Source organism: Aplysia californica, unplaced genomic scaffold (assembly GCF_000002075.1).
Source record: "Aplysia californica isolate F4 #8 unplaced genomic scaffold, AplCal3.0 scaffold00721, whole genome shotgun sequence".
NCBI classification, from domain to species: Eukaryota; Metazoa; Mollusca; class Gastropoda; order Aplysiida; family Aplysiidae; genus Aplysia; species Aplysia californica.
Window position 1 is genome coordinate 200,536 of NW_004797991.1, and position 12,500 is coordinate 213,035.

Here is a 12,500-nt window from a genome sequence, read left to right on the forward strand (position 1 = left end):
AGTGAAGGGCTCACGGGCTTGAGCCCCTCTCCCCACCCAGCAACTCTATCCCAAAGCAAATGAAAATAACAAAATAAGCAGTTGAAACGGTTATTATCGCATGCAATGAACACAGAGTGATCAACTTGGCGGCTTGTTCATTTATCCAATCACTTTTGGTAGTGGTAGTGGTAGTATGTGTGGTAGTGGTGGTGGTAGTGGTAGTAGTAGTAGTAGTAGTAGTAGTAGGCTATAGTAGTAGTGGTAGTGGTAGTAGTTAGTGGTACACAGCAGCAGCCGCAGCAGCAGCATGCCTGCAGTAGTAGTTAAGTAGTCTTATGTGTTAGCAAGTTTCTCTTTTTGGAGATCAATTAATTCTTGTCTTGGCTTAACTTGTTTTAACATAGCCTAGCTTAACTTAGCTTGCTGTGGCAGTGCTTTAGTCCCAACTGTTATCGTCTCAACTCATCTCATCTCATCTCATCTCATCTCATCCTTTCTCACCTCACCTCATCTAATCTCATCTCATCTCATCCTTTCTCACCTCATCTCATCTCGTTGTAGTACAATGGTCAAAACCTTCATTGTATCATCTCATCTCATCTCTTCTCATCTCATAGTAGTAGTAGTGCAATGGTCATTGTATCATCTCATCTCATCTTATCTCATCTTTTTCTCACCTCACCTCATCCCATACCATCTCATCTCATCCAGTCCCATCTCGTCTCATCTCATCTCATCTCATCTCTTCTGTACTGGCACAACAATCATGATCGTCTTTGTATATAACCCTTCATTTCACCTCAAATCTTCCTCACAGTTGCTTATGCCCCTTGCCTTGACGGCTGGCGGCGTGGCTATCCTGAACTCAGGGTCCAGTGAAAAGCAAGAGGTTGGTGACCAGGGCACAGTACGCTATGACCTCTCACCTTTTTACCGCCCAATCGTGTCCTACACAGATGGGAGCCCGGCGTCGAGCATCTCAAGCGACTTGGCTGAAAAGTATGCGGAGATATTTAGCACGCATCCTGGAACTGCGGAGAAGATAAACCAAGACAAAGTGAGTGGTTTGGTGTCAAAATATGTTTTGTTTTGGGAAGTATTTTACTGCGCTCGTAACTACATAAGGTCATATGAGCGGGCGAGACACATTGAACGTTTTCAGTTTGGTTGGAATTAATTTTGAACTTTGCCCAGGAGGCGGCCGAAGCCAACTGTTATTAGATTTGGACCACCAAGGGATATTTAATGTGTGCAACTTGCACACAAGACTTCAGAGATTTTTCGCCCTTATCCAGAAAGGCTAGTTCCTAGATCTCACCTACCGTAAGATCAAGGATGTGGCTGAAAAGCAGTAGTAAGAAGGAGCCAAGGAGTACAAGTAGAAAAGATGCAGAAAGAATCAGGAGCCCAGAGGAGGGGACAAAGAGAGAGGGGGGAGCAGAAAGTGGAGACGAAAACAGACGACAGAACATGGTTAGAGAGCCGAAAGGAAAACGAAAGGAGAACATGAGATCATCTTAGAAAAAAAAGATTCCTGTCGCTGTCAGGTTTCGAACCCGATACCTGTTGAACGAGAGGCGAACGCTGTAACCTCTAGACCTTGAGAGCCCCCTGTTGTAATATATGTCACGGTGTGGTGGAATCAGGCGCTCGTCAATTTTGGGGTATATGGAGTTTTTGGTATAATCTCAAAGCCTGTACATTTGCCTTATCCTCAGGATATTGGCTAATAAAGGAGTTTGGGGTTGCCTGGTTTCAGAGGTTTGCTACCCCCAACTCCTTCAATAGCCAATATCCTGACTTGTATCCAAGAAAAATGGACAACTTTTTCGTCACAAGCGAGGCAAATGGACAGGCTTCGAGATCATAGGCCTACCAATAACTCAAAGTGCCGTAAAACTTTTATTAACATTAAAACTAAAGTTCTTTTTTTTGTATGTTACACTCTAGTGGCACCTCTAATCCTTAGCCCTTGTACAACCTTTTTGTGTTGCAAGTGCTGCAAAACTTTTACTAAAACTAAAACTTAAGTTCTTTTCTCTGAATGTCGTTCCGTAAAACTCTGTTTTTCAGCATTTATATGAACTGTTTGTGTTGCAAGATGCTACTCTCTGGTGACACTTCTATTATTAGGCATTTATATGATTTTTTATTTATGTTGCAAGTGCGATAAAACTCTTACTAAAACTAAAACTAAACTTCTTTTATTTGTATGTTAGCCTACTCTCTAGTTGTTCCACTATTGATCAGCATTTATATGACTATCCCCGTGGTTTTAGGCAAAATAAATTCTGAAATTATGCAAACTGAGCTAAAAAATGATTCTGTTCATTTTAACAAAGAATGATAAAGGAAAATAATCAGAAATTATGCAAACAATGATCAAATTGTGCTAAATTATACGGGGTGCATAAAACCACGGGGACAGATATATGACCAATTTGTACTGCAAGTGCAGTAAAACTCTTACTAAAACTATTATGTGTCTCTGCAGTCCTCCAATGTCTCCGAGTACCTCCTATGGAAAATGCATGACGTTGGTTTCGACATTTTCTCACAACGCTTCCCTATAGGAGCGGAATTTTTACCCCAAAGTAACAACAGCATTAAGGGCGTGGCTTTGTATAACGATAGGGCGTGGCACGCCAAGCCGGTAGCTCTGGTGCAGATGCTGAACGCGTTCATCCGAGAATATGTAGGAGATGATTATTCGTGAGTACATTAAGTTCTTTAATTAATGATCCATTTTTATCCTGTTATGTTCTAAATATGTCTGACTTCATTTTTTTTGTCTGTCTGTCTGTCTGTCTGAGTGTCTGTCTGTCTGTGTGTCTCTCTGTCTGTCTGTCTCTCTGTCTGTTTATCTATCTATCTCTCTTTCTCTCTCCCCCCCCCCCCCCCGCCCCCACTTTGTTCACACACACACACACACACACACACACACACACACACACACACACACACACACACACACACACACACACACACGTACACACACACAAAGGCACGTGCACACACACACACACACACACACATGCATGGGGGCTGTTGAACTTGTGATCTTACGATCATTCATGTTATTGTTGCGTTTCGGTAATTAGCTGTGGATTGTTTTGTAAATTCCAATAAAGCAGGGGAGATTACTCTCACTACTTCCTCTTCCCAACCGATCAGCTGTTTGGCCGTTGTCTGCTAAATTTTGTTTCCCTCATCATGGCAAGTTAAATCAGATCTAGACTCTAGTACCCATTCAACAGAGGCTCACACACACATACGCACACACACAAACAGTTTTTGTTACGAGATAAAGGATCAAAATATTAGAGATAAAGTGAAGATCTGTAGAGTTAAGATAGTTTATTTCATCCCGAGATAATATGTGTCACGACGTCATGGTGGAATTGGGCACTCGTCAATTTTTGGGCATGTGGAGTTATTGGTGTCATCTTAAGGGGGGGGGGGGGTTACACCTGGAGGCTATCTCGCTTATTACTGGACCGAATTTTATCAAATTTCACACATATAACAAGCATAGTAAGGAGTCCTAAAATCCGCAATTAAATTTGAGAAAAAAGTTTCGTTTCCATGGATACGCCGCCATATTGGATTTTATTGACATGTTTTACGTAATGAATACCGCACTTATTGCTCATGGAAATTGATTGTTTTTTTACATGCGTGTTTACAAACATTAGATCTAAAAATTTGTCAGTTGTATTTTTCCTAATCGAATTAGAAAATTTTTAATGAATTTTTTCCCGAGGTAGCATTCAAGTTTGCGAAAAATCCGTGAAAATCCACACTCCAGACACCACCAACAAAAATTTATTCTTTAACGTGCGCAACTTGCACACGGGCCCTCCGAGATTTTTTGCCCTTGTCCGAGAAGGCTAGGTGTAGATCTTTCCTACCAGAAGATCATGGGTGTGGCAGAAAGACAACTGTAAGAAGGAGCCAAGGAGTAGCAGTAGAAAGGCTGCAGAAAGAGTCAGGAGCCCAGAGGAGAGGGCAGAGGAGTTGAGGGGATGGGGGCAGAAAGAGGAGACTAAAGCAGCCGACAGAATATTGCTAGAGAGCAGGAAAGGAGGTGAAAGGAGACAATTTTAGAGAAGAAAATTTTTCTGTCGCTACCCGGATTCGAACCCGGAACCTTTGAATGAGAGGCCAACACCTTAACCTCTAGGCCACGAGAGCCCCCGTTTCAAGTCCAACAAAAGCAAAGATCATTAATTGAAGTGTAAAAGAAAGAATGAACTTGATTTTTCAACTATTTGCATTATTCTAAAAAAAAGTTGAAAAAACAATCTTCAAGACATGGCTTTTAATAATAAATGCAGTCTGGTAAGGAATTTTATTGACTAACCAGACACACACATCATATCAGAGGGAACAGTTGACAATTTCCCGGTAACATATTATTCTATCACTTTTATGCAAAGCATGAACTGACAAGTTAGCCTTTAACTTTAAAACTTCAAGTATTATTAAATTATGAAATGGGAAGAAGAAAAGGAAAAAAAATAGCACAGCAAAGTGGAGGGTCAGAAGCCCGCCTCCTAAATGATCTAAATTGTGTCCCTGGGGGAGTAAAAACAGCGACAGTAAAAAAAATAAATAAATAACAGTGAATTATTATATTATATTATATTGTATTTTATATTATATTATTATTATATTATTTACATTTTATCATATTATATTACATTTTAATATAGGCGTTTTATATTATATTGCATTATATTATATTAGACAGATTATATTATGCTGTTACAGTATAGAATAGTAAAGTATCGTATCGCATTGTTTTAGATTAGATTACATTAGGTCATATGAATCAATATAATACATTAGTTAGAGAAAATAGTTTTTAGAAAAGGCCAATCCTCATGGACTGACCCATATGTATACATGTAAATGTGGTAAATGTGACCGACTGTTTCAATTTTGATACATCATTTTTTTTATTGCGTTATTTCTCTATATAGCATGGCCAGTGTTCAGATCAGTCTCGACCTTCACTATTTGTCATCGTGTTATTTCTCTGTGTGTACTGCAATAAGTATTCAGATCAGTCTCCATCTTCATTATTATTTCCATTGTTATTTCTCTGTGTACTGTATGCAGTAATCAGGCAGGTCACCACCTTTATTATTTATCATCGTGTTATTTCTCTGTGTGTACCTCGTGCAGTATTCAGACCAGTCTCCACTTTCATTATTATTTTTATTGTTATTTCTCTGTCACCTGTACCATACTCAGTATTTATCATTGTGCTATTTCTCTATTATGTGTACTGTGTGCAGTATTCAGATCAGTCTCCACCTTCATTATTATTTATCATCCTGTTATTTCTCTATCATGTGTACCGTGAGCAGTATACAGACCAGTCATTATTTATCATCGTTTTATTTCTCTGTGTGTATCGTGTGCACACAGACCAGTCATGTAGGTGGTTGGCGGGTGCTCTGGTGTGGTTTGCTTATTCTTCTATCCTATTTAATGTCTATCGTCTTTATCTCCCCTCCTTTTTTGTGTTGTTACTCTCTTGTAACACCTCTAATCTTCTGCACTTACATGACTTTAGTTGCCAGTTGCCAGTGCCGTTAAACTTCTACTAAAACAAAAAAGACCAGTCGTCATTTCTCTCTCATACTATGTACCGTGTGCAGTATTCAGGCCAGTCTCCACCCTATGCCGAAACCGATGTTGGCCAGAGGCTCGTCCTTCCGCGACACTGGGGACAATTTGAAGAACATCTACCCACTCACCATATTCCTCTCCCTCGGGATGGCCTACCTCCTAAGCAGCTTTGCCTACACCCTCATTGTAGAGAGACAGGTTAGTGGGTGGTTGGCGGGTGCTCTGTTGTGGTTTGCTTCTTTTTTCCTTGTATCAAACAACTATCGTCCTCATCTCCCCTCCTTTTTTTATGTTTGTTACTCTCTTGTAACTCCTCTAATCTTCTGGCGCTCATATGACTTTATGCAGTTGCGAGCGCCGTAAAATCTGTACTAAAACTAATCTAAACTTTTTTGTGTATGTTACTCTCTAATCCTCTGGCGCTCATGTGACCTTTTTCCAGTTGCGACAGCCGTAAAACCTTCACTAAAACAAACAGAGACAATTTGGTTTTCACTTTTTATTAATGTTAAGTGGTTTTTTTAATTTGTTTGGGGTTGTTTTTTTAAAGGGGGGGGGGGTCGTTTTGTTTTGTTAGAAAATAGGGAGGGGTCCATTTCTGTTTGATTTTGTCTACTTTCTCTCTGGTTGTGCTCAAAGAAGTCTGCATTTCGCTACTCTAGAATTACAAAGTTCTATCTGCTCAGTACCTAGTTTTGACAAATTTGACGTTTAAAAAAACAACTGAGTTTCACTTGTTGAGCTTTTTCGAATGCAGTTCTTAGAATATCTTGATATCGACTCTGAATCTTCTTAAGATTGGGATAGAGCAGATAGATCATCTATTTGGTTTCTGATTTCATGGTCTTAATAACTCAAAATGGCCAAACATTTCAGATAGAACTTTGTAATTCTAAGGTAGCAATATTTGCCGCGCACTTATAAAAGCATTAAGGAAAAGTACAGACGTAATTTTCTGAGACACTTTTACTGTTATTTCAATTTTACCTTTATTCAAACCACCATAACCCTGTCAGAAATTAAGTTAATTTCTCTCCCCACTCCCCCTCCCCTCCTCACCCCCCTTCTTAGCGCGGCTGCAAACACCTTCAAGAGGTCAGCGGGGTCAACCCGTTCATTTACTGGCTGGCCACCTTCCTGTGGGATTATATCATCTACCTGGCCGTCGTCATCGGCATCATCGTTATCTTCTTCGGCTTCGGCGAGACGGCTCTCATCGGCGAGGACGCCTTTGGCCCCCTCATCTTCATGTTTCTGCTGTTCGGGTTCGCCGCCTGTTTCTCCAGTTACGTCTTCCAGTTCGTGTTCAAATCTCCACCAACGGGCTTTGTGGTGACTCTCATCCTGTACTTTATCCTCAGTAAGTGTCGCAATATTTCTTAATATTTGAGGCATCGTGGTGAAATCAGGCGCTTGTCCCATATAATGAAATCAAAGAAACTGGCATTTTTCCACCGGTTTGGAAATTTTAAAAGAATTTTTGCTGTTTGGTTTAGCAACGTTTCTGTCCATTTAAAAACACATGTTAATGTATATTTTGCTGAGGAAAATTGATTAAAGGCACACAACATGTAAAATTTCAGTTTCCAAGGACTCTCAAGCTATTGAAGTCGCAAAACTTTGGTGGCCATTTTCTCGTTAATTTTACCTCTGAAACCAAGCAACCCCCACCTCCTTCAATCAGAAATTCTCAACTTCTATTCAAGATAGATGGGTATTTTTCCATTGAAGGCAAGGTAAATGTTCAGACTTTAAGCTGATGCCAATATCTCCACTTGTCCAAAAAATGACGAGCGCTTGATTCCACCATGTCGTGACACATACTTTGCTCTCAGTAAGTGTCGTAATAGTTCTTACATCATTACTATATCCTCAGTAAGTGTCGTAATAGTTCTTATTTCATTACTATATCCTCAGTAAGTGCCGTAATAGTTCTTATTTCATTACTATATCCTCAGTAAATGTCGTAATAGTTCTTACATCATTACTATATCCTCAGTAAATGTCGTAATAGTTCTTACATCATTACTATATCCTCAGTAAATGTAATAGTTCTTACATCATTACTATATCCTCAGTAAATGTCGTAATAGTTCTTATTTCATTACTTCGTCCACAGTAAGGACCGTAATATTTCTTTTATTATTACTTTGTCCACAATAAATGCAGTCTTATATCATTACTTTGTCCTCAGTAGGTGTCATATTATTTCTGATAACATTACTTTTGTCCTCAGTAAGTATCGTAATATTTCTGATACTTTGTCCTTAATGTAAGTGCCGTATTTTTTCGTATATAATTGTTTTGTCCTCAGTGGGTGTCGTCATATTTCTTATGTCATTACTTTGTCCTCAGTAAGTGCCGCAGTAAATGCCGTAATATTTCTTATATTATTATTACTTAGTTCGCAATAACTGCCGTGATATTTCTTTTATTACTTTGTATTATTTTTTCGCAATGAGTTCTGTAATATTTCTTTTATTATTCCATTATCCTTAGTACGTGCCCTAATATTTATTTTATTATTATTTAGTTTGCAATAAATGGCGTATTATTTCTGCTATTACATTGTATTGCTTAGTTCGCAGTAAGTGCTGTAATATTTCTTATATTATTACTTATTCACAATAATTGCCGTTATATTTCTTTTATTATTCATTCGTTCTCAATAAGTGGCATAATATTTTTTTTATTCCATTGTATTGCTTTTTCGCAACAAGTGCCGTGTTATTACTTTATTCACTTATGCCTTAATACTTCTTTTATTATGTCTTCTTATGTTCGTAATAAGTGCCGTAATAGTACATGTAATTTTATTGCATTGTATTACTTTTTCTCAGCACCTTTCATGTTCCCTTAATGACATAGGGCCTATAATATATAATTTCTATGTTGATTTGATACACCAAACATCTATCTTCCTTATATCTCTTCTCCTTCCTTTTTGTGTTTGTATTGTTACTCTTTTGTAGCACCCACTAATCTTCATATTATATATGACCAAATATGTTGCAAGTGCTGTAAAAACTCTTACGAAAAACTAAAGCTAAAAAACAAAAGTTCCTCAAATGTCGCTGTCTGGCCCACAGGTCTGTTCACAAACCTTATGCTGACAGCGATCAAGTCCAAATGGCGCAATGACTTTCGGGTGAGTATTCCTTGACAATGTCCATAGATATATTATAGTCACTACCCTGGAATTACAAAGTTCTATCTGCTCAGTAGACATAGTTTTGAGAAATTTGATTTTTTTAAAATGGTGAGTTTCACAACATGGTCAAGCTTTTTCAATTGCCATTTCTTGAGTATCGACTGCAAATAATATTACGATTTTGATAGAACTGATAGAACATTTGGTTTCTAAACTCATTTTCTTGGTAACTCAAAACGGTCAATAATGTCAGGCAGAATTTTGCGAATCTAAGATAGGGTAGTGTCCCACTGGAAACTGTAAAAACCGCTCAGTAAAAAAAACATGTCTAGGTTTTGTTATGTCCATAGACACTGTCATTAAAAAACTACTCTGAAATATATTTTTATGTCATTATAGTGTACGTTTAGTTTTTGGGCTAAACACCTTCTATTTTTAATATATATTATGTCTAGAGTCGTTTTGTACATAGATATTGCCATACTGACTATAAAACTACTTCGTAATATCTTGGGTCGTTTTGTTCATAGATATTGCCCTACTAATAACTATAAAACTACTTCGTGGGTGGTTGGCAGGTGCTTTGGTGTGGTTTGCTCCTTCTTTCCTATCAAACGTCTATTGTCCTTATCTCTCCTCCTGTCCTCCTCCTTTTTTGTTTGTTAACTCTCTTGTAAGACCTCTAATCTTCGGCACTTATATTATGACCTTATTGTGTTGCAAGTGCCGTCAAACTCTTACTTAAACTAAAAAAGAACTACTTTGTAATAATATGTTTAGAGTTGTTTTGTGGGTGCTTGGCGGGTGTTCTGGTGTGGTTTGCTTCTTCTTTTCCTATCAAACACCTATCGTCCTTATCTTCCCTTCTTCCTTTTTATGTTTGTTACTCTCTTGTAACACCTCTAATCTTCTGGCGCTCATACGACCTTATGCAGTTGCGAGCAGGGGCGAAGGCTGACTTGTTTGACAGGGTAATCAAAGTGAAATGGGACCAGATAGGGCCTGTAGATATCACACAAAAATCTTACTCGAGGCGGCGACTCTGAGTTGTGAATGAAAACAAATCCGGAATTCATATTGTATGTTCAACCGCCAAAATAATCGGGAAAGTATCTTATTAAATATCAGTTCCCACTAAAATTAAACTTAACTTTAGATGTGAATACATAAACATAAAGCAAAGAAGCAGAGATGTCAGTACTAGATCTATATGTTATAGATCTACCAGTGAGTCTAACTCTTTGGTAGAACATGACAATTATTATTTTTTAAATTTCACATTTGGCTGTTTTTGTTAGCCTTTCGCGGCCAGGAGCTGGTGTCATAATCGAGGTCACGATCTGATTATAGGACGGTAAAAAGTCGAGAAAAAAACCCAAGCACAAGCAGCAGTCAAGAGATTATTAAGAGTTAGTTCCCCTCACATTTGTGAGGTAGACTCGACCAGTGTTAGTTAGCTTACTTAATCAGGGCTGGTGATTGATTTTAACTGTGACCCCAAAGGGGTGAACAGGGTATATGTGGCAATGAAACAGCTTTGACTGCCATGCACATGTTCCCTTCAACTCTATTCCAGCCTCACTTTATTTGTTGATTACGAACGTCTTTTGACATTTAATTTATGAGGTTTACGTTTAAGGATGAATTTGACAGCGACAATGTTTCAAAATTAGAATTAGGGAAGCAGTGATTATTTGATTATATAGACGCTTCGCCCCTGGTTGCGAGTGCCTTAAAACCTCTACTAAAACAAACAAAACAAGGGTTGTTTTGTTCTTAGACAGTGTACCGGCGTTTGTGCTGTAGCAGTGTATAGGCGCTTTGCTGTCGCACGCAGGAGATAAGATTTAGATCCCAGCAGAGTGGGGACATAATTATTTAATTTTTTTTCAGTACCTCGATCTTTCTGCCAGATTAATGTTGTATCCTTCTCAGGCCGGGTTGGTCCTGATAGACAGGGCTGGATGCCCACCTCTTAAATGATTTATTAAGTTGTGTCAATGGCGGCATAGAAATGCCTACTTTAAAATCTTTAAAAAAAAAAGAAATCCATTGTAGTTAGTTTTCTACTGTAAGCTATATAACTACCCAGTAGTATAGTACGTCTAGGGTTTGTTGTATATTGTTGTTGCTGCTTTTGTTATTGTTAACATGTTGTTTAACTTTTTCTTCCTTTTTTTGTCCTCCCTATTCTTCTTCTCCTTCATTATTATTATAATTTTTAAATTATTATTTATTATCATTATTATCTCATCATCATCATTATGATGATAATGATTAATATTATTATTATTATTATTATTATTATTATTATTATTATCATTATTATTTTTATTATTATGTATCTTTGTCCACATTCCTTACTGTGCTCAATGCACGGTTTCCACTCTTTAAATTCGGCCAACACTTCATGGACAAGTATATCTGGCACTCTAGAAATAGAAACCCTGTTGAGGGTCTTTCTTGTTCTTGTTCTTGTTCTTGTTCTTGTTCTTGTTCTTCTTGTTCTTCTTCTTCTTGTTCTTCTTCTTCTTCTTCTTCTTCTTCTTCTTCTTCTTCTTCTTCTTCTTCTTCTTCTTCTTCTTCTTCTTCTTCTTCTTCTTCTTCTTCTTCTTTTTCTTCTTCTTCTTCTTCTTCTTCTTCTTCTTCTTCTTCTTCTTCTTCTTCTTCTTCTTCTTCTTCTTCTTCTCCTCCTCCTCCTCCTCCTCCTCCTCCTCCTCCTCCTCCTCCTCCTCCTCCTCCTCCTCCTCCTCCTCCTCCTCCTCCCCTCCTCCTCCTCCTCCTTCTTCTTCCTCTTTTTCTTCTTCAATTATTATCATTATCATTATCATAATAATAATGATGGTGATGATGATGGTTATTGTTGTTATTATTATTATTATTATTATTATTATTATTATTATTATAATAATATAAATTATTATTATTATTGTTTACTATTATTATCTATAGCTTTGTCCCCATTCCCCAGAATTTGTTCAGCGTGCTGTTTCTGCCATTCAACTTGAACAAATTCATCACGGACTATTATAACTGGCACTCCGAAGTCCCTTCAAAGCTTGCGTTTGCTGGTAAGCATTGCACTATTGATAATAATCATAATAATAGAATAATTAAAATGATAGTAATAATAACAATGAGGATGATAATAATAATGATAATAATAATAATAGTAATAGACAGCATTTATATAGCCTAAATTCCTGCTCAACAGCAAGCTCTATGCACTTTACAATCTATACAGTCAGGGGACTTTATCATTCAACATAACCAACCACTAACTTATTATTAACATAACCGACCACTGACTTATCATTACACATAACCATCTTATTGACCCTATACGTACATCGTGTTTTACTATCATATCCTTACGACGTGGGGAACTCAGTGCCACCACTTCCAAAGAGGAAATTTACTCGTTCATCCGATCCCTACGCTTTGCATAGAGGTCTGTCAAAATGATTTTTTGAGAAATACTGAAAGTTTCAAAGAGATCTTCGTACTAGAAGTATTCTAAATTGTAAAGAATACAACCCTGAGGGTACAAAGTGACCCCAAGGAGTACGGTAGGGTTAAACATAACCAACCTCTCCAACCTCTGACCTTATCGCAAACATAAATGATACCCCCCGGGGCAGTGCCACTGACTGAAGTGTCTTTAAGCCATTCCCAAAGGGGGGACATTTCTCGTTCAAGCACAGTAGAATTGTATACCGGCTGATCT

At 37.9% G+C, this 12,500-nt stretch overlaps 1 protein-coding gene across 1 annotated transcript in view; it reads left to right on the top strand.

Moving 5' to 3' along the window:
• Positions 1-12,500, top strand: part of LOC101861159 (ATP-binding cassette sub-family A member 3) — a gene marked incomplete in the record, with an annotated part of 54,517 nt that overhangs the window by 18,610 nt on the left and 23,407 nt on the right. The window contains 6 exon segments of the mRNA XM_035972517.1: positions 800-1,039; positions 2,477-2,694; positions 5,652-5,820; positions 6,694-6,982; positions 8,712-8,770; positions 11,745-11,844. Of these exon segments, the coding sequence (XP_035828410.1) occupies positions 800-1,039; positions 2,477-2,694; positions 5,652-5,820; positions 6,694-6,982; positions 8,712-8,770; positions 11,745-11,844 (1,075 nt within the window).